This window comes from Lithobates pipiens, unplaced genomic scaffold (genome assembly GCF_037356315.1).
Source record: "Lithobates pipiens isolate NorthernLeopardFrog02 unplaced genomic scaffold, aLitPip1_a1.2 Scaffold_30, whole genome shotgun sequence".
Classification (NCBI taxonomy): Eukaryota; Metazoa; Chordata; class Amphibia; order Anura; family Ranidae; genus Lithobates; species Lithobates pipiens.
Window position 1 is genome coordinate 50,716,034 of NW_027507791.1, and position 27,899 is coordinate 50,743,932.

The window sequence follows — 27,899 nt, forward strand, 5'->3', positions numbered from 1 at the left end:
CCGGCCAGCGTGCTCGGACAAGGGTCTTCTGTGGACTTTTTTTCGGCGTTGGGGTTCCTCTTTAAGTCCATACCATGCGGCAGGGCCAGCGACGTCTCCTTCGCGGGCCCCGCCTACCTGGAGACGCGCTCGAAATGAGCGGACTTTTCTCCGCGTGTGTGGGCGAGTCCGTTCATTTCAAAAGTAGGGCGGATAGTACGGCGGACTTAGTACGCCGTATTAGTCCGCTCAAAAAGTGCCGTGTGTGGGCAAGTAGCTCGTTCGGAAATTCCAACGGACAGTCTGGCGTACTTTTCCGCCAGACTAAGTACGTCATACAGTTTGACCGTGTGTACGTGGCATAAGAATGACGTGTGCTCAGAAGCAAGTACGAGAAGGAAGCTATTGGCTACTGGCTATTGAACTTCCTTTTTCTAGTCCCGTCCTACGTGCTGTACGTCATCGCGTTAGAAATCGCCGGACTTTCGGAGTGTCCGTGTGTGGCCAAGTCCGTTCGTTAGAAAGTCTGGCGGAATGTTTGTCGGACTAAGTTCGCCAGACAATTCCGTCGTGTGTACGCGGCATTAGGTTCTCAAATGCCACGTACACACGATCGGACTTTTTGACAGCAAAGGTCCGACGTCTGACAATTCGATCGTGTGTGGGCTCCAACGGACCTTTGCTTGCCAAAAATCCGGCGGACTTTAGAAACAGAACATGTTTTAAATTTTTCCACCGGAACTCCGCCGGACTGAGAAATCCGTTCGTGTGTATGCTAGTCCGATGGACAAAAACTGACGCTAGGGCAGCTATTGGCTACTGGCTATGAACTTCCTTATTCTAGTCCGGTCGTACGTCATACGTCATCACGTTCGAATCCGTCGGACTTTGGTGTGATTGTGTGTGGCCAAGTTCGTTCATTCGGAAAGTCTGTCGGAACTCCGCCGAAAGTCCGTTGGAAAGACCATCGGACCTAGTCCCTTGAAAAGTCTGGTCGAGTGTACGTGGCATAACAAACCTCTGAGGGCTTCACAGAACAGCTGTATTTATACTGAAATTAAATTACACACAAGTGGACTTTATGTACTAATCAGGTGACTTCTGAAGGGGATTGGTTCCACTAGATTTTAGTTAGGGGTATCAGAGTGAAGGGGGCTCAATACAAATGTACCCCCCACTTTTCACATATTTATTTGTAAAAAAAAATTTAAAAAATGTATAATTTTCCTTCCACTTCATAATTATGTGTCACTTTGTCTTGGTCTATCACATAAAATCTCAATAAAATACATTTACATTTTTGGTTGTGCCATGACATAATGTGGATAATTTCAAGGGGTATGAATACTTTTGCAAGGCACTGTATGCTAGGGAATGATTAGGCTGGGGGTTAGGTGGTTTTTTTGCTTCCAAGACAGTAAAAAAACTGCATGTTGGGCTGGTGATCCTCTCCCATTCAGACGTCACTCTGGAACCTGCAGTCAGGGGCAGCCTCATGGGTGGTGTATTACTTTCTGCTCCCCATTCAGACCCTGCCATCAAAGGGCCATTTGGTTGCGTTGGCCTCCCTGGTCAAATGTTTCCAGATCTCTATTGATTATATCTGCTTAAAAATATTTTACTGCAATGTCGTCTTGATAAATGACCCATCTGATGTGCTATTTTGTAGGATCTGCAGCAAGGCCTGTGTTGAAATTCAGCCCAAACTATAGTACGATCTTCAAAGGAGAGAAAATTAAAATGACCTGTGATTCCCAGCCTAAGGAGACGGAATACGCCTGGTTCTTTAACAATGAGAAGATTGGAGGGAATAAAGGGAATATATATACGAAATTCCAAGTGCTAACGTCATGCAGAGCGGAAATTACCACTGTCAGACCCCAGATGGTAGCAAAAGTGAGATGGTCACACTGAATGTGACTGAAGGTGAGCTAATCCAACAAGCCAATGACTTACTGTACTAGTTGTCACTAACATACTGCTATGTCGCAGAGATACATCTTCAGGGGCGGAGGAAACCCTGAGCTCCACCTGAGCAGAGGGTAACAAGGTGTACCCCCGTTTCTTGTCTCAGGGACAGCTGGGCAAAGCCAACCTTAGCCAAAAGCCATAAAAGCATAATGAGTTCAGGCAGTGGCAGAAAGCGAGAGAGCACAGTCTGCACCGCTTCTCTCCTCACTGCTCTCTGCACTGGGCTGACAGGAGTAGTGCTGCTGCTGTCACTACTCTTGTCAGCGTTGAAACAGAAGGAAGGCGCCTCCATCCCTACAGTAAACCACTGCACCCAGGACAGCCACCCCTCCCGTCCACCCCTTGTCCCGGCCCTAAGTTTAGGCCATACTGGCTACACCACTCATGATGAAAGTCTGGAGCCACCTGAAAAGTTACTATTTCATGTTGCCGGCCAGTACTACAGAAGTGCTACTTGGTGGTTATATATTGTTGCTGATAATTTTAATCTGTCGTTGACCGATAGAATATGCTGCTGTATGATATTACTTTTTTTTTTTTAATCAGGTAATTTTTATTACCCAGATATTTAAAAGACAATAGGCAATCAAACAATAACAAAAAAGTATAAAAGGAAAAATACCTAATAACAAAAAACAAAAAACACTCAAATGAAGCACCTCAAGTACATGTATTAAGGACGTATTAAAATAAGTGTGTAGAGGATTTGTACATTACTCAGAGATTGTGCAGTATGCTAAAGAAATTCAATATCCAATGAACAACATAGCTTCACCGCTAACAATACCATAGACAATCCTTTTTTATTAGATGAAGTTACCATTGTGACTTTTACCAACCATTCGCCCGGCCACAATACATACCCCAGGCTTTCCTGTGTCTCCTCTCCTCGTGTCTCCACCACCCGGTGGCCAACGTTGCTTTTCCTCTGGCTTTCCTCAGGGCAACCAGCTTCCCCTGCATCTTCTCGCCTTGCATCCCCCCCACCTTCTTCCCAGTGGCCAGCGTAGCCTCTCCTCTGGCCGGCTTCCCCTGAGTCTCCTCTCCTCGTGTCTCCTCCCAGCGGCCAGAGTAGTTTCTCCTCCGGGCGACCGGCTTCCCCTGCGTCTCCTCCCTCCTTCTCCCAGTGTCCAGCGTAGCGTCTCCTCTGGCTTCCCTCCAGGAGACCTGTTTCCCCTGAGTCTCCTCTCCTCGTGTCTCCTTCCAGCGGCCAGAGTAGCTTCTCCTTTGGCTTCCCTCCGGGCGACCGGCTTCCCCTGCATCTCCTCCCTCCTCCTCCCAGCGTCCAGCGTAGCTTCTCCTCTGGCTTCCCTCCAGGAGACCTGTTTCCCCTGAGTCTCCTCTCCTTGTGTCTCCTCCCAGCGGCCAGAGTAGTTTCTCTTCTGGCTTCTTTCTGGGCGACCGGCTTCCCCTGCGTCTCCTCCCTCCTTCTCCCAGTGTCCAGCGTAGCTTCTCCTCTGGCTTCCCTCCAGGAGACCTGTTTCCCCTGAGTCTCCTCTCCTCGTGTCTCCTTCCAGCGGCCAGAGGCGACCGGCTTCCCCTGCGTCTCCTCCCTCCTTCTCCCAGTGTCCAGCATAGCTTCTCCTCTGGCTTCCCTCCAGGAGACCTGTTAACCCTGAGTCTCCTCTCCTCGTGTCTCCTCCCAGCGGCCAGAGTAGTTTCTCCTCTGGCTTTCCTCTGGGCGACCGGCTTCCCCTGCGTTTCCTCCCTCCTTCTCCCAGTGTCCAGCATAGCTTCTCCTCTGGCTTCCCTCCAGGAGACCTGTTTCCCCTGAGTCTCCTCCACTCATGTCTCCTTCCAGCGGCCAGAGTAGCTTCTCCTCTGGCTTCCCTCCGGTCGAACCGGCTTCCCCTGCGTCTCCTCCCTCCTTCTCCCAGTGTCCAGCATAGCTTCTCCTCTGGCTTCCCTCCAGGAGACCTGTTAACCCTGAGTCTCCTCTCCTCGTGTCTCCTCCCAGCGGCCAGAGTAGTTTCTCCTCTGGCTTTCTCTGGGCGACCGGCTTCCCCTGCATCTCCTCCCTCCTCCTCCCAGTGTCCAGCATAGCTTCTCCTCTGGCTTCCCTCCAGGAGACCTGTTTCCCCTGAGTCTTCTCTCCTCGTGTCTCCTCCCAGCGGCCAGAGTAGCTTCTCCTCTGGCTTCCCTCCGGGCGACCGGCTTCCCCTGCGTCTCCTCCCTCAGATAGGCCATCAGTACATCAGGAATGATCATTTTTCAGATACAGTATCTATACCAAATATATGCCGTAGTTTGTGGACTCTATAACTTTTCGGCAGACTAAGTATTCAATATTCATTCGCTATTGTTGCACAACTGGGTGGGCTTCGGGCGGTGTGCTCTGTGCCCCGAGCCCACCCTATTTTGAAGCCTATTAAAGCCTAGCTCTAATCACGTGCTGCAAAAAAAAAAAAACACCCCCCCATTGGAATCCATGCATCCAACACCCAGCATGTAGATTAGGGGCAGGGATGAGGGGGGCGGCACCTGTTACGCCCCTTATGGATGGGCCACCACTGTTTGAATCCAACCACCAGGATCACATTTTTTTAGAAATTTCTCAGGCACCTCCTATGCTTACTACATTGTAGTGTTATGCATACATTGACTTTTTAATGATAATATTCAATAAATCATTTTTCCATAAAATTGTTTTTTTGTTCCTATATCTAGTTGCCTTCAAAGTCCCAATCCTCTTCGGGGGACCTCTTTTTACTTTCCAAAAAGGGGTCATTTAGGGGGAATTTGTACTGTTATGGCATTTTCGGGCCTCAAGAAATGAGATATGCCATTGGTACATCAGGAATGATCCATTTTCAGATACAGTATCTATACCAAATATATACCGTAGTTTGTGGACTCTATAACTTTTCGAAAGACTAAGTAATAGACTGATTTGGGTTATTTTCACCAAAGAAATGTAGCAGAATTCAGTTTGGCTTAAAGTGGTTGTAAACCCTTACAAACCACTTTGACCTACAGGTAAGCCTAGATTAAGGCTTACCTGTAGGTCCAAGCAATATCTCCTAAACCTATATGGTTTAGGAGATATTTGCCCGAAAATAGGCACCGCTGTCTATGGCGCATGCGCCGTAGACAGCGGCGCACAGGCGCACTGAGCGCGGCATTCTCGGCGACAGAGCTGCCGCGCGTGTCGGCTCCCGTGCGCATGTGCGGGAGTGACGTCACCGCGGCTTCGCCGAATGACAGCGGCGTAGCTGCGAGACACCACCAACAAGATGGATGCGGCGGACTACAGGGGACAGCGGCGACTTCGCTGGCTCCTGTGTCAGGTAAGTGACACATAATGGGCTACTATGCTTTGCCTTTGCAGGGAATGAAAGAGGAAGTAAACTCATCAGGGTTTACTTTCTCTTTAAACTTATGAAGATTATTTATTGGTAAAATTTTATAATTATAAATTTTTTTTAAAGTTTATTTATCAAAAAATAAAACACACAGTGGTGATTAAATACCGCCAAATGAAAGCTCTATTGTGTTAAAAAAGCTCATAAGGGTACAGTGTTGGATGACCGCCCAATTGTCATTCAAAGTGCGGCGGCGCTGAAAGCAGAATATTGACCTGGGCAGGAAGGGGGTAAAAGTGCCCGGTATTGAAGCGGTTAAAATAGCAACTTTTGGTAGATTGATCCTAAGTCACCACATCCTATAATGGCCGATGAGAGAGGAGCGGAACAGTATGGTGAAAAAGATAACCAGTGCTGGGCTTGGGCCAAGTGGGCCTGTCTATCAGGCACTGGTCACTCTTGAGTTACCCTTGCTCTAATACACAACTTATATGATTCTGTATTTCAGGCCAGTTGATCCTGCAGACAGCACTCTATATTCACGAAGGTGATCGCTTGATTCTGAAATGTCACCACAATCCTGGAATTACTGGATCACAGAGTAAATTTTACAAAAATAAAGCTGAATTAATTAATTTGAATAATGATCCTCTGTTTATGGTATCAGACATTACCATGAATGCATCTGGTTTGTACAGCTGTATAAAAGAGTTATCTTGGGGTTCCTGGAGCTCTCAGTCCACAGCGTATGCCACCATAAAAGTCAAAGGTAAGGTCTGAATGCTGAATTTGGGATGAGCGGGTCTTTATCGCTTGCAGTTCTCCTATTTATGCCCAGAGCTTTAACGATTTGGTCTGTATTAAGCTTTGTGGTGGGATAGCGCTGTCACTCAGAAGCTCCGCAGTGATTGGAGAAGCCATCAAGGAGTGGGTGACAGTGGCAGGGATGTGAAAGAAAAAAAAAAACTGGGAACAATGGAAATTCCAAAATCTACATTATGAGATATACAAACAGTTAAAAGATAAATAGAAGAAAGAAAAAAGAAAACATCCAATAAACATATACATCAAGTGATCGAATAACAGTAACAGGCATGTACTGGCCATTGGGACTACCGGGAGTTTCCCGGTGGGCTGATGGCTCAGTGGGCCACTCTGATGTAAGGAGGTGCTGATGGGACACTCTGAGGTAAGGAGGTGCTGATGGGACACTCTGATGTAAGGAGGTGCTGATGGGCCACTCTGATGTAAGGGGGCTGCTCATGGGACACTCTGATGTAAGGGGGCTGCTCATGGGACACTCTGATGTAAGGAGGCTGCTCATGAGACACTCTGATGTAAGGAGGTGCTGATGGGACACTCTGATGTAAGGAGGTGCTGATAAGCCACTCTGATGTAAGGGGGCTGCTCATGGGACACTCTGATGTAAGGAGGCTGCTCATGGGACACTCTGATGTAAGGAGGTGCTGATGGGACACTCTGATGTAAGGAGGTGCTGATAAGACACTCTGATGTAAGGGGGCTGCTCATGGGACACTCTGATGTAAGGGGGCTGCTCATGGGACACTCTGATGTAAGGGGGCTGCTCATGGGACACTCTGATGTAAGGGGGCTGATAATGGGACACTCTGATGTAAGGGGGCTGATAATGGGACACTCTGATGTAAGGGGGCTGATAATGGGACACTCTAATGTAAGGGGTGCTGATGGGACACTCAGTTGAAAGGGGGCTGGTGATGGGACACTCTGTTGAAAGGGGGCTGGTGATGGGACACTCTGATGTAAGGGGGCTGATAATGGGACACTCTGATGTAAGGGGGCTGATAATGGGACACTCTAATGTAAGGGGTGCTGATGGGACACTCAGTTGAAAGGGGGCTGGTGATGGGATACTCTGTTGAAAGGGGGGTGGTGATGGGACATTCTGATGTAAGGGAGTGCTGATGGAACACTCAAACTGTAAGTGGGCCGGTCTGGATGAAGTCCAGGGCCAAATTTCTGTCCCAGTCCAGCCCTGAACAGTAATAATCAACATCCAAGGTAGTCTCTCACGATAGTGTCCTATGGTCCTAAAAATCATGTGCTCCACCGTCTGTGATGCTCTCCATCACCAGGGGAGGGCTGGCAGCCTTAGGCCTGGGGGGGGGGGGGGACAAGTCCAGTCAAGTGGCCCATTGAGCCACCGAATCAGCACACCATCCATGCCCACCTTTTTTTTCAATGCAGCCTCACTAGTGCCCATTAGCTCAGCCTCATCAGTGCCCATCAATGCAGCCTGATCAATGCTGCCTGATCAGTGCCCATCAATGCAGCCTCACCATTGTCCATAAATGCAGCCTAACTAGTGTCTACCCAATGCAGCCTGATCACTGGGGCAGGGCAAACGCAGCGTATAGGGGGGGAGATGGGATGTGGGGGTCAGCTGGGGGTGTCAGTGTCTCAAACCTGGCATCTCAGCTCAGTAGGTCCTTGCATGCCTTGTCCTCCTGGGGGGGTGATTCTCCTGGTCCTGGGGTAAAGTTGCTGCCAGCACTGAGCCAGCCACGAGTCTCGACTCCCTGGCGCTCCCCACATCAAAGACTACAGTTGTAGTCTCCTCTGTGTTTGGGCGCAGACTACAACTCCCAGAAAGCAAAAGCGGACGGCCGTGGCAGCCGTACCCCCAGCCCAGCTTCCTAGAGAAGGAAAAAAATGTCAGTGGGCAGCAGCATAAGTTAACATAAGTTAACTTCAACATAAGTTAGGGCAGCCTAGGGGAAATTGCCCCCCCTTTCCCCCCGGCCCAGCCTGCCCCTGTCCATCACTATAGGAAGAACCATCAAATTTAAAGTAATCGTAAAGCCTTGTGTCAACTTTTTGGTTTTCTTGAAGGCACTGATGATGTAGCTCCGACCAAATGAATGCCCCCTGAGAAGGCAACATCACCAGTGCCTTTAGGGAGATCTCCTACGTAATTGGTAAAACCTTGCAGTATTGTTGTACGTTCTACGTGAGCTCATAACCGCATACTGCTCATCTTGTGCCTGTGCCTTATGATGTTACATTCATTTGTTTAAAAAAAAAAAAGCCTTCCCCCGTGATCTTGATTTTTTTTTTTTTATACGGACAAATGTAGAATCGTATGGGACATGTGCGAGATGAGCCGCAGGATGCCATGCGCTCCATACGACCATATTGCAAGCCGATCCTGGAAAGAACTGTTAACATGGAGGTGTGGAAGCATGGCACGGGCAGTTAGAGAGACACAATAATAAGGATGAAAGGAGGAGAGGTAGACATTTTGGACAATTTCATGCTGCCAACTTTGTGGGAACAGTTTGGGGATGGCCCCTTCCTGTTCCAACATGACTGCGCACCAGTGTACAAAGCAAAGTCCATAAAGACATGGATGAGCGAGTTTGGGGGTGGAGGAATTTCACTGGCCTACACACAGTCCTGATTTCAACCCGATAGAACACCTTTAAGATGAATTAGAGCGGAAACTGCGAGCCAGGCTTTCTTGTCTAACATCAGTGCCGGACCTCACAAATGCTCTTCTGGAAGAATGGTCAAACATTCCCATAGACACACTCCTAAACCTTGTGGACGGCCTTCCCAGAAGAGTTGAAGCTGTTATAGCTGCAAGGGGTGGGTCAATATTGATACCCTACAGACTAAAACGGGGATGTCATTAAAGGTCATGTGTGTAAAGTCAGGTGTCCGAATACTTTGACAATATAGCGTAGATAGATAGCTAGATAGATAGATAGATAGATAGACTGCAGCATTATGAAGAAAGCCTCTGGGTCTATGTTAGCCCTTGTACACACGGTAGGACATTCTGTCAACCAAATCCGTTGGATTTTGTCAGACGGATTTTGTCCGACGGATTTTGTCCGAAACTGTTGCATACACACAGTCGGAAGAAGTTGTCGGAAAATCCGATTGTACATAACGTGATGACGTTATTTCGTTACGACGGGACTACGTTCAGGCTAGTAGCCAATAGCTTTGGTCTAGGAATTTGATCTGAGCATGCGTGGCACTTTGTCCGTGGGAGTAGGCCACACATGATCGGAGTATGTCTGATCGGAGCATTTTGTCGGAAAATTTTATGTACAAGTTGGAAAACTTGGTCCGTCGGATACTCCGACGGAAACAGTCCGATGGAGACCACACACAGTCAGAATATCCGACAAAACGGTCCGATAGGACACATTCCGTCGGAAACTCCGACCGTGTGTACAAGGGCTAACAGTAGAAGGGGTCCCAGAACCCGCCAACACACACATCTAGTGTAGGGGGGAGGTGGCGGAGAGTATGGGGTCAGCAAAGAGCTTGGGGGCGGCAGAGAGCATGGGGGGGGATGGCGGAGAGCATGGGGGATGGCGGAGAGCATGGGGGATGGCGGAGAGCATGGGGGGAGGCGGAGAGCATGGGGGATGGCGGAGAGCATGGGGGGAGGCGGAGAGCATGGGGGATGGCGGAGAGCATGGGGGGAGGCGGAAAGCATGGGGGAGGTGGAGAGCATGGGGGTGGCGGAGTGCATGGGGGGTGGTGGAGAGCATGGGGAGAGGTGAAGAGCATGGGGGGTGGCGGAGAGCATGGGGGGGTTGGCGGAGAGCATGAGGGTGGCGGAGAGCATGGGGGCGGCAGAGAGCATTGGGGTGGCAGAGATCATGGGGGGAGGTGGAGAGCATGGGGGGAGGTAGAGAGCATGGGGGGATGGCGGAGAGCATGGGTGTTGGAGAACATGGGGGGTGGGCAGAGAGCACAGGGAGGGTGGCGGAGAGCACGGTGGAGCTGGCAGAGAGTATGGGGTCGGCAGAGAGCATGGGGGCGGCAGAGAGCATGGGGGGGATGGCGGAGAGCATGGGGGATGGCGGAGAGCATGGGGGTGGCGGAGAGCATGGGAGGAGGCGGAGAGCAGGGGGGTGGCGGAGAGCATGGGGAGAGGCGGAGAGCATGGGGGTGGCGGAGTGCATGGGGGGGTGGCGGAGAGCATGGGGAGAGGTGAAGAGCATGGGGGTGGCGGAGAGCATGGGGGGGTTGGCGGAGAGCATGGGGAGAGGTGAAGAGCATGGGGGGTGGCGGAGAGCATGGGGGGGTTGGCAGAGAGCATGGGGGGATGGCAGAGAGTATGGGGGGTAGCAGAGAGCATGGGGGGTGGCGGAGAGCATGAGGGGATGGCAGAGAGTATGGGGGGGTAGCAGAGAGCATGGGGGGGTGGCAGAGAGCATGAGGGGATGGCAGAGAGTATGAGGGGATGGCAGAGAGTATGGGTGCGGTGGAGAGCCCAGGGGGAGCAGCAGAGAGAAGCAGGATAGGAGGAGGAGCGGTGGGGGCGGCTGCATATAGAAGAATAATTCTCTCCATCCTCCTCCTGCAATCTCTGAATGCTTCTCCTCTCCCTCTCGCAGGCATTCCGCTACTGCAGGAGAAACATGGAGAGAATTATTTTTCTATATGCAGCCGCCCCCACCGCTCCTCCTGTGCAGTTTGGGGGGGGCTGAACTCACATTTTCACCGGCTCCAAGGTGTCGCTCTGGCTCCTCCTCCCGGCACCGACGGCTGAGCTATACAGGCGGCCGCGCAGCCGAGCAGAGGCCGAAGGAGTGACATTTAGCTCCTCCCCCCGGCGCCGATGGCTAAGCAGCCGGGCGGCCGAGGAGAGGCCGAGGAGAGGCTGGATGAACGGCGCCAGCTCAAGCCCCGCAAGGACTTGCAGCCTGGCGGCCCCGGCGGCCGCGGCCCACCGGGCAAGTGCCCGGTTTGCCCAATGGCCAATCCGGGCCTGAGTCTACACCTCTTCTACCGTGAGGACCCAGCGTCTCCAAGGTCTTCAACTTCCATCTGCAGGCACCTGCACCCTTTCGTTGTCCTCACGCTCCCTGTTCCCATCTCCAGGGGCGTGGAGACCGGAAAAGTGCGAGAGGCCACCCTCAACAGTCTGACTCCGCTGTAAGGTACGTGACAAGTAGGTAATTAAATATGTACATGGTTGGCAGCCATTTCTGCTCATGGCTCTGTTTTTTTCCTTCATAAAAGAACGACCAATTACCCTGTGACATTTGTGTTTTTACAGAACTGTTCACAGTCCCTGTAATCAGCGTGACCCCAAATCCAGCAAAAGCAGGTTATAACGTGACTATAAAATGTCAGGCAACTGCCTCGAAATACAAACTGAAAACAGAACTGTTGTATGGGATCTACAAAGATGGACAGATCATTCAGAGATTCAGCTTGGCTAATCAAAGCACAATTCCGGCCGGAAAACGTTCTGGGAAATATTACTGTGCTGTGACACCTAAAACGAGCACTGTGACAAAGAAAAGCCAAGAAATAAATCTAAAAAGTAAGTATATATCAAGAGCTGGGAGATAGTATAAAGCAAGGGTGTCAAACTCCAATTTTATTGACTGCTGCATCAGCAGTATAGTTTCCTACAAAGAGCCGTTCGTGCAGAATTCGGGATTATGCTACACACAGAGTGCAGGGTCCAGGAGTGCGTTACGTACAGAGTGTAGAGATCAGGATTGCACTACGTACAGAGTGTAAGGTTTAGGGGTGCGCCATGTAGACATGGGCTCCGTCAATAAATTTGTTTCTTTCTGTTCCGTTTCGATTCGTAATAAAATTAATTCGTACTTCGTATTTCGTGTCCGAAATTCCGTTCTGTTTCATACGAAATACGAATTGTCGTTAGGTTAGTTTATTATGACTTGCAAACGACTTCTGTAATAGAAGTCAATGTAAGTTGCCTGAAGACTAGGGATGAGCCGAACACCCCCCGGTTCGGTTCGCACCAGAACTTGCGAACGACCCCCGCGTTCGGTACGAACGTTAGAACCCCATTGAAGTCTATGGGACTCGAACGTTCGAAATGGAAAGTGCAATTTTAATGGCTAATATGCAAGATAGTGTCCTAAAAAGGGTTTGGGGACCTGCCTCCTGCCTCAGGGGACATGGGTCACTGCAAAAAATTTTTTTAAAAACTGCCGTTTTGGCGGGAGCACTGATTTTAACCACTTGCCGACCGCCTAACGCCGATGTACGTCGGCAGAATGGCACGGGCAGGCATAAGCACGTACATGTACGTGATTTGCCTCCCGCGGGTCGGGGGCCCGATCGGGCCCCCGCCCGGTGCCTGCGGCGGTCGGTTTTCGTTCGGGAGCGATCCCGGACGAGGGGACGGCCATTCATTCATGGCCACCCCCTCGCGATCGCTCCCGACGAATGAAAATCCCCCGTGACATCACTTCCTCTCCTGTAATGTAAACACAGGAGAGGAAGTGATGTATTCTCTCCTCGTGTCGGTCTTTTTCGTTCCGGCACCGAGGAGAGCGGATCGGTGAGTTGCACCTAACACTACACTAACAGTAGAACACGCCAGGCACACTTTTCACCCCCCTGATCACCCCCCAATCACCCCCAATCACCCCTGCCCCCCCCAGTCACAGTGACACCAAGTGCATTTTTTTTTTTTTTTTTTTTTTTTTTTTTTTTTTTGCATTGGTGTCATTTGTGACTGTAATAACTGTTAGGGCAGTTAGGGCTAGCCCCCTTTAGCTCTAGGGTGCCCCCCTAACCCCCCCAATAAAGGTTTAACCCCGTGATCACCCCCCGTCGCCAGTGTCACTAATAAGCGATTTTTTTCTGATCGCTGTATTAGTGTCACAGGTGACGCTAGATAGGCAGGTAAGTATTTGGGTTCGCCGCAGCTTTTTATAGCGTCAGGGACCCCCATATACTACCGCATAGCCCCCTGATTGCCCCCCAGTTAACCCTTTCACCAGTGATCACCATATAACTGTTACAGGTGACGCTGGTTGGTTAGTTATATTTTTTTGTTTCAGGGCACCCGCCATTTATTACCTAATAAAGGTTTAACCCCCTGATCACCCGGCGGGTGATATAAGTTTTTTAGGGTCAGATAAGGCCTGCGTCGCCCCAGCGTCAGGTTAGTGCCAGTACCGCTAACACCCACGCGCAAAGCATACACCTCCCTTAGTAATATAGTATCTGATCAGATATATATTAGCGTTGCCAGCATTTTAGGTTTCCCAAAACGCATTGTTAGCGGGATCAGCCCAGATACCCGCTAGCACCTGCGTTTAGCCCCTCCGCCAAGCCCAGCCCAGCCCACCCAAGTGCAGTATCGATCGATCACTGTCACTTACAAAACACAACACACATAACTGCAGCGTTCGCAGAGTCAGGCTTGATCCCTGCGATCGCTAACAGTTTTTTTTGTAGCGTTTTGAAACAGTCGCTGACAGGCTAGGTGCTTTTTTACCTGTGAGTCTCACTAGTGTACCCCTAAATTTAGAGCCCAAAATGGCAAAGCGAAGGTACACTAGTGATGAGGCCTACACGTTTCTGAGCATGACAGATAGTGAAGAGGACGTCACTCATCTGTCAGATTCAGGCTCAGAATACGATCCTGTAGAGGACAGCGGCTCCATGACAGATAGCTCTGACGACGGAGATGAGGCCGCTGTTAAGAACAGGTGTGCCCAATCCCGTATGTATTCTGTTGTTGAGGTGCAGGAACCGCAGGTCACTCGTATGGAGCAGAGACGTACTAGAGCCGCTCAACCTTCTGGTGAACTGGCAAGCACCAGCGGCCTAGTACACCCTGGACCTACATCCAGCACTGCAGTAACACGTGGTGACGTGGCGAGTCCCATAAGTGCAGTTCAAGCTGGCGAGGTGGCAAGCACAAGTAGTGTCCCGCTGCCACCAAGAAGAAGACAAAGACAGGCCCGTCGTACCCATAGTGCCCTTCCTGCAGAATTCGCCAATCCTATTTGGGTGCCCACCACTTCTGCAGAACCCGTACTTCCCCCATTCACTGGCCAACCTGGCATTAACGTGGAAACAGTTGATTTTACGACACTTGACTTTTACTCACTGTTTTTCACCGAAGATCTCTTTAGATCTATTGTGGACCAAACCAATTTGTACGCTGCTCAACACATCGCCACTATTCCCCAGTCCGCCCTTGCCAGACAATGGAAACCAGTTACGGTTTCCGAATTTAAAATCTTTCTGGGCCTCTCCCTCAACATGGGCATAACCAAAAAGAGTGAGTTGCGGTCATATTGGTCCATTGACCCAATTCACCATATGCGCGTGTTCTCTGCTTCCATGTCCAGGGCACGATACGAGATGATTTTGCGGTTCATGCACTTCAGCGACAATGAACTCTGTCGTCCTCGTGGAGACCCTGAGTATGATCGGCTCTACAAAATTCGGCCCCTCATAAACCACTTCAACCAACGTTTTGCAGCCTTGTTTACTCCCGATCAAGTTGTCTGCGTTGATGAGTCCCTGATTAAATTTTCTGGTCGCTTGTCCTTCAAACAATACGTCCCCAACAAGCGTTCCAGATACGGGGTCAAGATGTATAAGCTCTGTGACAGGGCCACAGGCTATACACGTAGTTTCATGGTTTATGAGGGAAGAGATAGTCACGTAGAGCCGGAGAACTGCCCTGATTACATAGGAAGCGCTGGCAAGATAGTGTGGGACTTGGTGTCACCCTTATTCGGAAAGGGGTACCACTTGTACGTGGACAATTATTACACAAGCGTGCCACTCTTTAGTCACTTGTTTGATCAGCAGATTGGAGCATGTGGCACCGTGCGACCTAATCGCCGGGGCTTTCCCCAGCGGCTTGTAGAGTCCCGTCTTAGGCTGGGGGAGAGAGCCTGCTTGCGCAGTAATAATTTGCTCGCTATGAAGTGGAGGGATAATAAGAATGTTTTCGTTCTTACCTCCCTTCATGCAGACACGACGGTCCAAATTTCTACGGCGACTGGTGTTGTGGAGAAACCCCTCTGTGTCCACAAATATAACCTTAACATGGGAGGGGTGGACCTCAATGACCAGTTGTTGGCGCCGTATCTAGTTGCCCGTAAGTCCAGACGCTGGTACAAAAAAGTGTCTGTTTATTTATTCCAATTGGCTATACTGAATGCTTATGTACTACACAAAGCTTCAGGACGGACTGGATCCTTCCTCAAATTCCAGGAGGATATCGTCAGAGCCCTTCTGTATCCAGACGGTGCTCCACCTCACCTTCCCCTACCAGATGCAGTAAGCCGGCTGCATGAGAGGCATTATTCTTATGTCATCCCGAGTACCCCTACCCAACGAGCCCCCCAAAAAAGATGTCGTGTCTGTAGCAAGCGCGGATTTAGGCGTGACACCCGTTCTTATTGTCCCCGCTGTCCTGACCAGCCTGGTCTTTGTCAGGGTGAGTGTTTTGAACGCTACCATGAACTAGTTGAGTATTAGCGCAGGGTACAGCATTGCACAAGCTAGGCACACGTTCACAGGGTCTCCCAAGATGCCATCACATTTTGAGAGACCCAAACCGCTGGAACCGTTACAACAGAAAAAGTGTTAAAGTTACAAAAAAAAGTGTTAAAAAAAAAAAAAAAAAAAAAAGTAAAAAAACCAAAAAAACCAAAAAAAATATAAAATAAAAAAACCAAAAATAGTTGTCGTTTTATTGTTCTCTCTCTCTCTATTCTCTCTCTATTGTTCTGCTCCTTTGTACTGTATTCTATTCTGCAATGTTTTATTGTTAACCATTTTTTGTTTTCAGGTACGCCATTCAGCTGTAGCGTGGATTTATTTATCTTGACAGCAACAGCGTTTGCTCCCACGATATGTAAAGCCACGACTCCAGCGCTGTCGGAGGTGATTTCACCACCACAGTTAAAAAAGAGCATATATGCCGAAGCATGGGGGCATAAGGGGTGGAGGATCGATTTTGCTCCTAATGCCGCGTACATACAGTCAAAATTCCGACGGAGGGCTTGCCCGTGGAAAAGTTTGAATGTATGTACGCGGCATAACTTTTTTGCGGGAGGATGCCCCCATGCTTCGGCATATATATATTTTAGGCACAGATTGTGTTAAATGTGTTATTTTTTGCGATTTTTTTTGTATTTGCTTTGCAGGTATGGTAAGTCCTACTGTTATACTGTAATGTTACTTTGTTTTATTGTTAACCATCATTTGCTTAGCAGGTACGCCATTCTGCTGCAGAGCGGATTTATTTATCTTGACAGCAACAGCGTTTGCTCCCACGATACATAAAGCCGCGACTCCAGCACTGTCGGGGGTGATTTCACCACCACAGTTAAAAAAGAGCATATATGCCGAAGCATGGGGGCATACGGGGTGGAGGAACGATCTGCTCCTACCTTTTGCGGGAGGATGCCCCCATGCTTCGGCATATATAAATGGTGCATGTATGCCCACCATTAGAAAGTGGGTGGATGAAGGGTGGTATCTAATGGTGGGCATGCCCACCGATCAATATTTTTTTTTCGTTCAGCCCACAGGCTGCATGAAAAAAAAAATACAATATATGCCCAACCAGTTCCAGCAACATACTGGTATGTTGCGGGACTTTGAGTGCTTATACCAGAATGATGCCTGCAGGTTTAGGTATCATCTTGGTATCATTCTTTTCAGCCAGCGGTCGGCTTTTATGTAAAAGCAATCCTAGTGGCTAATTAGCCTCTAGACTACTTTTACAAGCAGTGGGAGGGAATGTCCCCCCCCCCGCACCATCTTCCATGGTTTTCTCAGGCTCTCCTGTCCCAACAGGGAACCTGAGAATGCAGCCGGTGGTTCCGCCAGCTGACCATAGAGCTGATCAGAGACCAGAATGGCTCCAATCATCTCTATGGCCTAAGACACCGGAAGCTACGAGCATTTCATGACTTAGATTTTGCGGGATGTAAACAGCGCCATTGGGAAATTGGGAAAGCATTTTATCACACCGATCTTGGTGTGGTCAGATGCTTTGAGGACAGAGGAGAGATCTAGGGTCTGATAGACCCTAATTTTTTTAAAAAAGAGTACCTGTCACTACCTATTGCAATCATAGGGGATATTTATATTCCCTGAGATAACAATAAAAATCATAAAAAAATATATATAAATGAAAGGAACAGTTTAAAAAAAAAAAAAAAAAGCAAAATAAATAATAAAAAAAAAAAAAAAAAAAAAAACCACCCCTGTCCCCCCCTGCTAAGGCGCAACGCGGAACACAAGCGTTGGTCTGGTGGCATATGTAAACAGCAATTGCACCATGCATGTGAGGTATCACCGCGAAGGTCAGATCGAGGGTACTAATTTTAGCAGTAGACCTCCTCCGTAAATCTAAAGTGGTCACCTGTAAAGGCATTTAAAGGCTTTTAAAAATGTACGTAGTTTGTCGCCGCTGCACGTTTCTGCGCAATTTTAAAGCATGTCGTGTTTGGTATCCATGTACTCGGCCTAAGATCATATTTTTTATTTCATCAAACATTTGGGCAATATAGTGATTTTTAGTGCATTAAAATAAAAAAAAGTGTGTTTTTTCCCCAAAAAATGCGTTTGAAAAATCGCCGCGCAAATACCGTGTGAAAAAAAAATATGAAACACCCACCATTTTAATCGGTAGGGCTTTTGCTTTAAAAAAACACTACATGTTTGGGGGTTCAAAGTAATTTTCTTGCAAAAAAAAATATTTTTTCATGTAAACAAAAAGTGTCAGAAAGGGCTTTTTCTTCAAGTGGTTAGAAGAGTGGGTGATGTGTGACATAAGCTTCTAAATGTTGTGCATAAAATGCCAGGACAGTTCAAAACCCCCCCAAATGACCCCATTTTAGAAAGTAGACACCCCAAGCTATTTGCTGAGAGGCAGGTCGAGTCCATGGAATATTTTATATTTTGACAAAAGTTGTGGAAAAAATACATTATTATTATTTTTTTTTTTTTTTTTGCACAAAGTTGTCATTAAATGATATATTGCTCAAACATGCCATGGTTATATGTAAAATTACACCCCAAAATACATTCTGTTGCTTCTCCTGAGTACGGGGATACCACAAGTGTGAGACCTTTTGGGAGCCTAACCGCGTACGGTACCCCAAAATCCAAGCACCACCTTCAGGATTTCTAAGGGTGTAAATTTTAGATTTCATTCCTCACTGCCTATCACAGTTTCGGAGGCCATGGAATGCCCAGATAGCACAAAATCCCCCCAAGTGACCCCATTTTGGAAAGGAGACACCCCAAGCTATTTGCCGAGAGGTATGGTTAGTATTTTGCAGACCTTCATTTTTGTCACAAAGTTTTGAAAATTGAAAAAAAGAAAAAAAATATACATTATTTTTTTTTTTCTTCATTTTCAAAAACAAATGAGAGCTGCAAAATACTCACCATGCCTCTCGGCAAATAGCTTGGGGTGTCTACTTTCCAAAATGGGGTCATTTTGGGGGGTTTTGTGCTATTTTGGCATTTTATGGCCTTCAAAACTGTGATAGGTAGTGAGGTGTAAAATCCAAAATTTACACCCTTAGAAATCCTGAAGGCGGTTCTTGGTTTTCGGGGCCCCGTACGCGACTAGGCTCTCAAAAAGTCCCACACATGTGGTATCCCCGTACTCAGGAGAAGCAGCAGAATTTATTTTGGGGTGTCATTTCACATATGTCCCTGGCATGTGTGAGCAATATATCATTTAGTGACAACTTTGTGAAAAAAAAATAAAAGTTTGTAATTTTCCCGCAACTTGTGGCAAAATATAAAATATTCCATGGACTCAACATGCCTCTCAGCAAATAGCTTGGGGTGTCTACTTTCTAAAATGGGGTCATTTGTGGGGGTTTTGTGCCATCTTGGCATTTTATGGCCTTCAAAACTGTAATAGGTAGTGAGGCATGAAATCAAAGATTTACGCCCTTAGAAAGCCTGAAGGCGGTTCTTGGCTTTCGGGGCCCCGTACGCACCTAGGCTCCCAAAAAATCCCACACATGTGGTATCCCCGTACTCAGGAGAAGCAGCAGAATTTATTTTGGGGTGTCATTTTACATATGCCCATGGCATGCATGAGCAATATATCATTTAGTGACAACTTTGTGAAAAAAAAAATAAAAAAAAAAAAGTTTGTAAATTTCCCGCAACTTGCGGCAAAATATAAAATATTCCATGGACTCAACATGCCTCTCAGCAAATAGCTTGGGGTGTCTACTTTCTAAAATGGGGTCATTTGTGGGTGTTTTGTGCCATCTTGGCATTTTATGGCCTTCAAAACTGTAATAGGTAGTGAGGCGTGAAATCAAAGATTTACGCCCTTAGAAAGCCTGAAGGCGGTTCTTGGCTTTTGGGGCCCCGTACGCAGCTAGGCTCCCAAAAAGTCCCACATATGTGGTATCCCCGTACTCAGGAGAAGCAGCAGAATTTATTTTGGGGTGTCATTTCACATATGCCCATGGCATGCGTGAGCAATATATCATTTAGTGACAACTTTGTGAAAAAAAATAAAAAAATAAAAAAAGTTTGTAATTTTCCCGCAACTTGCGGCAAAATATAAAATATTCCATGGACTCAACATGCCTCTCAGCAAATAGCTTGGGGTGTCTACTTTCTAAAATGGGGTCATTTGTGGGGGTTTTGTGCCATCTTGGCATTTTATGGCCTTCAAAACTGTAATAGGTAGTGAGGCGTGAAATTAAAAATTTACGGCCTTAGAAAGCCTGAAGGCGGTGCTTGGTTTTCGGGGCCCCGTACGCGGCTAGGCTCCCAAAAAATCCCACACATGTGGTATCCCCGTACTCAGGAGAAGCAGCAGAATTTATTTTGGGGTGTAATTTCACATATGCCCATAGCATGTGTAAGCAATATATCATTTAGTGACAACTTTGTGAAAAATTTATAAAGTTTGTCATTTTCCCGCAACTTGTGGCAAAATATAAAATATTCCATGGACTCAACATGCCTCTCAGCAAATAGCTTGGGGTGTCTACTTTCTAAAATGGGGTCATTTGTGGGGGTTTTGTGCCATCTTGGCATTTTATGGCCTTCAAAACTGTGATAGGTAGTGAGGAGTAAAATGACATATGTATGCCCTTAGAAATCCTGAAGGCGGTGCTTGGCTTTCGGGGCCCCGTACGCGGCTAGGCTTCCAAAAAGTCGACCACATGTGGTATCCCCGTACTCAGGAGAAGCAGCAGAATGTATTTTGGGGTACAATTCCACATATAACCATGGCATGTGTGAGCAATATATCATTTAGTGACAACTTTGTGTAAAAAAAAAAAAAAATTTTTTTTTTTGTCATTATTCAATCGCTTGCGGCAAAAAAATAAAATATTCAATGGGCTCAACATGCCTCTTATCAATTTCCTTAGGGTGTCTACTTTCCAAAATGGGGTCATTTGGGGGGGTTTTGTACTGCCCTGCCATTTTAGCACCTCAAGAAATGAGATAGGCAGTCATAAAATAAAAGCTGCGTAAATTCCAGAAAATGTACCTTAGTTTGTAGATGTGACAACTTTTGCGCAAACCAATAAATATACAATTATTGACTTTTTTTTTACCAAAGACATGTGGCTGAATACATTTTGGCCTAAATGTATGACTAAAATTGAGTTTATTGGATTTTTCTAATAACAAAAAGTAGAAAATATCATTTTTTTTCAAAATTTGCGGTATTTTTACGTTTATATCGCAAAAAATAAAAATCGCAGAGTCAGTCAAATACCTTTAAAAGAAAGCTCTATTTGTGGGAAGAAAAGGACGCAAATTTCGTTTGGGTACAACATTGCATGACCGCGCAATTACCAGTTAAAGCAGCGCAGTGCCAAAGTGTAAAAAGACCTCTGGTCATTTACCAGCAAAATGGTCCGGTCTGAAAGTGGTTAATGACGATTAAAGTGAAAAAAAAAAGGTGAAATATTCCTTTAAATATGGTGCCTGGGGGGTGTCTGTAGTATGCCTGTGAAGTGCCACGTGTTTCCCGTGTTTAGAACAGTCCCTGCACAAAATGACATTAAACGGAAATAACACCATTTAAAACTGCTTGCGGTTTTAATGTTATATCTGGTTCCTGCAATATGGTTGAAAATCATTGAGAAAAATGGCATGGGTAGCCCTCCCTGCCCATTACCAGCCTATTTGGGTCTTGTACGCATATTAAGGGGAACCCCGTACCCATATTAAAAAAAGGAAATGCGTGTGGCCCCCAGGCCCTATATACTCAGAACAGCAGTATACAGGCGGTGCAAACAAGACAGGGACTGTGTAGGTTTGTTGTGTTAAGTTGAATCTGTTTGTCATTTTCAACCGGTACATTTTTAAAGTGTAGCTCCAGTCAAAAAAACTATTTTTAAGCTTTTTGGAAAACATAGGGAAGGGTTATCACCCCTGTATAATTTGTTTTGTCGTCCATCTTTTTTCATCTCACTTGCTGCTGTCTCCTTGCGTTTGCAAGTAGGAGATGTTTGTAAGTTGGATGTTTGAAAGTAGGGGCCTGCCCTATATTATAGCGGTATGTACTGGGTACAGAGCACGCAGACAGCACGCACTATCTCCTAACACTACTGACTGCAAGCTCTATTATTAACCACTTGACCACTGGGCACTTAAACACCCTTAATAACCAGACCAATTTTCAGCTTTCGGTGCCCTCACATTTTGAATGACAATTACTCAGTCATGCAACACTGGACCTATAGGAAATGTTTGTCCTTTTTTTCACACAAATAGAGCTTTCTTTTGGTGGTATTTAATCACCTCTCAGTTTTTTATTTTTTGTGCTATAAAAGAAAAAAGACCGAAAATTCTGCGAAAAAATGAATTTTTCTTCGTTTCTGTTATAAAATTTAGCAGATTAGTAATTTTTTCTTCATAAATTTTGGCCAAAATTCATACTACTACATATCTTTGGTAAAAATAAGTACAAATTGGTGGATATTATTTGGTCTTTGTGAAAGTTATAGAGTCCACAAGCTATGGTGCCAATATCTGAAAATTGATCACACCTGAAGTACTGACGGCCTATTTCCTTTTTTTTTTTTTTTCACAAAATTGTGATATTATCAGGTTATTTCACACACACAGCATATGCATACCACAAATTACACCCCAAAACACATTCTGCTATTACTCCCGAGTACGGCGATACCACATGTGTGAGACTTTTACACAGCGTGGCCACATACAGAGGCCCAACATGCAGGGAGCGCCATCAGGCGTTCTGGAGCACCCAGGCCAATTCTGACATTTCTCTCCTACATGTAAAAATCATAATTTATTTGCTAGAAAATTACAGAGAACCCCAAAACATTATATATATATATATTTTTTTTAGCAAAGTCCCTGGAGAATACAATGGTGGTCGTTGCAAATTTTTATCTCACGCGGTATTTGCGCAGCAATTTTTCAAACGCGTTTTTTTGGGGGAAAAAACAGTTTTGTGCTTAAAAAACAAACAAAAAAAACAGTAAAGTTAGCCCAATGTTTGCATAAAGTGAAAGATGAAGTTATGCTGAGTAAATAGATATCAAACATGTCACTCTTCAAAATTGCACATGCCCGTGGAATGGCGCCAAACGTCGCTACTTAAAAAATCCCCATAGGCGACGCTTTAAAGTTTTTTTTACTGGTTACATGTTTTGAGTTGCAGAGGAGGTCTAGGACTAGAATTATTGCTCTCGCTCTAACGTTCTCGGCGATACCTCACATGTGTGGTTTGAACACCGTTTTCATATGTGGGCGGGGCTTACGCATGCGTTCGCTTCTGCATGCGAGCACATGGGGACATGGGCGCTTGAATTTTTTTTGTTTTTTTTTATTGTTCATTTTACTTTATTTATTTTAGTTTGACATTTTTTTCCCCAAAAATATATTTTTGATCACTTTTATTCCTATTACAAGGAATGTAAACATCCCTTGTAATAGGAATATGGGGTGACAGGTCCTTTTTACAGTGAAATCTGGGGGTCAATATGACCCCACATCTCACCTCTAGGCTGGGAAGCCTGAAATAAAAAATAAAAAAAGATTCTGGCTTTGATCGTACTGGCGAGTTGGTAGAAGCACCGGAGGGCGGTGAGGGGTGGGGGGCGTCTATGGCTGGGTATTTCAGGGTATCACCGAGTATGGCTGGGTATCTCCGAGTATGGCTGGGTATGGCAATTTATGGCAGGGTATTGCAGAGTATTGGCGGGGTATTGGCGGGGTACTACAGAGTAATAGCAGGGTACTGCAGAGTATTGGGGGGTACTCCAGAGTAATGGCAGGGTACTGCAGAGTAATGAGGGTTACTGCAGAGTAATGGGGGGTACTGCAGAGTAATGGCAGGGTACTGCAGAGTAATGGCAGGGTACTGCACTGCAGAGTAATGGCGGGGTACTGCAGAGTAATGGCGGGTACTGCAGAGTATTGGGGGTACTGCAGAGTATTGGGGGGTACTGCAGAGTAATGGGGGGTACTGCAGAGTAATGGCAGGGTACTGCAGAGTAATGGGGGGTACTGCAGAGTAATGGCAGGGTACTGCAGAGTAATGGCAGGGTACTGCACTGCAGAGTAATGGCGGGGTACTGCAGAGTAATGGCAGGGTACTGCAGAGTAATGGCAGGGTACTGCAGAGTATGCACTGGTATTGCAGAGTATTGGCAGGGAATTGAGGGGTTAAATTCGGTGAGCAGCGATGTGGGCACTGCAGATGCAGCCCACATCGCTGCTGACACCGATCTCTTTCCCCTCCGCTGTACCGATCGGTACAGAGAGGGGAGGGAGGAACCGGCGTCATAACATGACGCCGGTTTGTTTACAAGTGATCACTCTGTCATTTGACGGAGCGATCACGTGGTAAACGGCCGCTATGACCTGCTGTTTACCGTGATCCGTGATGCGCCGGGTCCTGTGGACCAGGCGGTCACGGATGCTCTCGAGTGCGCGCCCCAGGGGGCGCGCGAGAGCAGAATTCTGGGAGGCCGTTTAATTAACGGCCTCTCAGAGTTAAACAACCGCCCTGAAGCCGTTAATCGGCAATGGGCAGTTGTTAAGTGGTTAAAGCTAGATCACTAGCTATATAGGTGAGGTGAATATAGTGGTGTATACTGCGGTCAGGGCACAGACAACAACCACTACACAGCAGCAAGATAGGAAATCAGCCAAAAACGATTGGTGTGTAACTGTGTTGAAGGTACACAGAACACCCACTGCTTCAGATGCTAACACACTACACGAGGCCGCCTCAAAGGCGGCCTTATATAGTGTGGGGCGTGCACTACACAGCCTGAGCTATGATTGGCCACAGGCAGGATGCCTGTGGCCAATCATGGCTCTCCTCGCTGCTGGCGCTGCGATTGGCCAAGCATGCGGGGTCACAGTGCATGCTTGGCCAATCATGAACCAGCAATGCATTGCGCTATCGCAGTGCATTGTGGGCCACTCGAATTTTGACGCGAACGGCCCAAACGTTCGGAATTCGCCGAACAGCCAATGTTCGAGTCGAACGTATGTTCGACTTGAACACGAAGCTCATCCCTACTCCTGAACAGCACAAACTTTGGACTGTGGCCACGGCAGACCCGAGGTGTGCGAGCTTGTAAGCGTCGTTCTCACCCTCTCCTCGGTGCCCAGACACAGATGCCAATCTCACCACTTCCCCGTTCAGCTCCAAACATTGCACATTACTGGTGATGATTGCCGCACAGCCACGCCCCCAACGTTTCATCATACATTGACTTCCTCATGGGGTTGGCTGCACGGCAGGACAATCAAACTATTTATACCCTCCCATCCATCCCATTCACAAGATCCGCCACAGCGCTTGCGCACATCTCGTGCCCCCGTTGGTATAATTGTCAGGGCTGGCTTAGCCCTTTCTCCTCTGGGCTGGCCGCTCAGCTGTCGGCTAATTGCCAGCTCTCTTCTCTCTCCACAGTTACCAGCTGTTCCCGATGATGCTCGTCTGGCCTGCCTATATAAAGTCTTCCAGCTCATTTCTCCACTAGGAACCTTCTCCTGCTTTTGTTTCAAGACTGGCTTGCTAACATCCCTCCTGGCTTCCATACTGCTTGCGGTTGCTCTCCTTGGATCCCTGACGTCCGGACTGGCTGATTACCAGATCTGGTTTATGAACTTTGGACTGGCTGACTACCCGATCTGGCTACTGGACTCTGGCTTGCTTGACTACGCTTTTTCCTATTTACCTTTTTATTTTTTATTAATAAACAAGTGTGATTTGATTGTACTTCTGTCTCTGTCTGTTTCATGGTTCCTGACAATAATCTACCGATGATCTATGTTCATATTGAGCATTACACCCTAACTCATGGGACAGCAGGCCGGAATGTTATGCAATAAATTGAAATAAGACAAGCAGACAAGTATTTGGAATAATAACACATCAAAAAACTCATCCAGTAAACTTAAAGCTAGCCTAACCACTACGGCTCAGGCAGCAACAACAAAGTACCCAAAAGGGCAGGCGGACCTAAGGCCAACTGCCCACAGAACCCCAACCCGCGGCCAACTCAACACAAGAGCTTAAATCCACATTGAAAATATCCAAGCCAATATCAGACAAATGGATGCCATCCTGCCTGTAAAGGCCTGGAATACCCCCCTCTAGCTCAGTGTGCCTAAAGGATAACATTCCCAATCTAGACAATAGCTCGGATACTGCCCTATTCACTCTCTTCCTGATTTTTTTCAAAAGGGCGTACAGAAGGATAGGAAAGCCAACCCATTATCTGCACAATTTCCAGAAAAAAACACTACCGGACTGGGAAAGGATAACTGGATTTTCTGTAGATCATCCCTAATCTGAAAAATAAGGTCCAAGGTTTTACGATAACCAATATCATTACCTCCTAGATGAATAATTAAGATATCCGGAGAGGGAAAATGAAGAAGAAGCTGTGAAATAAAAGAGCTTAGATCTGACCATAACATTCCCTTCTTTCCGCACCAAAAAATCTTAAATTTATTAACATCCAATCCTAAATTGCTAGTATAAACTCGTTGTTGAGCTCTCAAATTCGCCCAATAGATGAAGGAGTGTCCAATCATCCACACAATGCGAGTTTTACTTGAAATAGTTCATAGCATTACGTTAGGACGAATATAAAGCAGGTACCTATCCGATTTCCATCTACCAATCTGTTTAATGGATCTAACGTCAAAACCCAATCTAGCGGCCTCTGTTGCTGCTCCAATTCGAAAAGAATGTGACGATAAATGCTCCTGATCTAAGTTTAGAGCCTTCAAACACTTCTTGAAAACACATACGAACTGGTACTTAGTAAGGGGTAAACCTGATTCATGAATAAAAAAATTTGAAAACCCCAAAGGCATAATTGATAAATATTGACGTATCAGAGCCACCGCGGCAAATACTAGCACTTACACACATCTAATGTTAAAGAGGAAGTAAACCCTGGTGAGTTTACTTCCTCTTTCATTCCCTGCAAAGGTAAAGCATAATGGACTACTATGCATTGTATAGTAGTCCATTATGTGTCACTTACCTGACACAGGAGCCAGCGAAGTCACCGCTGTCCCCTGTAGTCCGGCGCATCCATCTTCTCGGTGGGTCTCGCAGCTCCGCCGCTGTCATTCGACGAAGCCGCTATGATGTCACTCCCGCGCATGCGCACGGGAGCCGCCACGAGCGGCATATTCGCCGTTAACGATGCCGCGCTCAGTGTGCCTGTGCGCCGCTCTCTACGGTGCATGTGCCGTAGACAGCAGTGCCTGTCTTTCGACAAATATCTCCTAAACGTGTAGGTTTAGGAGATATTTCTTGGACCTACAGGTAAGCCTTAATCTAGGCTTACCTGTAGGTCAAAGTGTGTTGTAAGGGTTTACAACCACTTTAACCAATCACCTTTACCTACCTGATCCGTTTTGGATCTGCTAATCAAAATATTTATTCAACTTTCACAAACAACAACTTCAGATGTGTGTATTTGAACCAGCTCAGATACCATAAGCCCGCAAAAAACATAACCGAAAAAAACGCACAAAAAAGAACCGATTCAAAGTAAGAAAAACAAATGTCATCTGTTATGGAGCAAAGCTCCCCCAGCACTAATGGGGTGATGGGCTTCCTTGAATCAGGTCTAAAATTTTTCCTTTTATAACCTTTTAAAGCTTGTTTTATAGAAAAATATTGCATGCAAGACGGCATGTTATTTAATTTCAAGAAAAGAGAAATTCTAGACAGAGTTTTATGTATGTAGGAGCAAGAATAATTTTGCTCAAAAAGAGAACCAAGAAACTTCAATAATAGTAACTCAGACACGGAACCCAATGGTTCACCTATCATATTCAAAAATGTTACATACAGAAACCAGGCACACTGATATCCTGCCCAAGTAGAAGGTGCCAAAGAATTGATAATATAAGCAGAAATGGGCCTTAAACCAGGTCCCATAAATTGATTGGACAGGAATGACCCACTCGATCCGCCTCCGGAAATAGCTTGAAAAAAACGCTCCATCTGTAAACGAGACAACGCATCCGCCAAATCATTGTCCTTACCTGGTACATGTACAGCCTTTAACCATATGTTTAAACTTAAGCATTTAAATATCAGGTATCTTATAAGGACAATGACTGGCGGAGACTTGGATGTTAAACAATTAATAGCAGAATTTACTCCTTTATTATCTGTACTCAAAATTCTTTTATTTTTGAAAAAAGAACCCCAATTCTCAAGTGCAACAATGATAGGGAATAATTCCAGTAAGACTATGTTTTTAATGTAACCTTTTACTAGCCAAGAGTTATGCCAACGTTCTGCGCACCAATGCTTCTGCCAAATTGCGGCAAAGCCATGTGACCCTGCTGCATCAGTGAAAAGGA

At 46.7% G+C, this 27,899-nt stretch overlaps 1 protein-coding gene across 1 annotated transcript; it reads left to right on the forward strand.

Moving 5' to 3' along the window:
- Positions 1-1,403: 1,403 nt before the first annotated feature.
- Positions 1,404-27,893, forward strand: LOC143942202 (Fc receptor-like protein 5). The gene is made up of 4 exons (XM_077463455.1): positions 1,404-1,905; positions 5,761-6,021; positions 11,317-11,586; positions 27,814-27,893. The coding sequence occupies exons 1-4, from the start codon at positions 1,830-1,832 to the stop codon at positions 27,891-27,893; spliced, it is 687 nt and encodes a 228-aa protein (XP_077319581.1). The 5' UTR covers positions 1,404-1,829.
- The last annotated feature ends 6 nt before the right edge of the window (positions 27,894-27,899 follow it).

Coding starts and splice junctions, on each gene's coding strand:
- LOC143942202 (XM_077463455.1), top strand. CDS start 1,830: ATGCAGAGCGGAAATTACCACTGTCAGACCCCAGATGGTAGCAAAAGT. Junction 1,906..5,760: donor CACACTGAATGTGACTGAAG/GTGAGCTAATCC, acceptor TCTGTATTTCAG/GCCAGTTGATCCTGCAGACA. Junction 6,022..11,316: donor TGCCACCATAAAAGTCAAAG/GTAAGGTCTGAA, acceptor GTGTTTTTACAG/AACTGTTCACAGTCCCTGTA.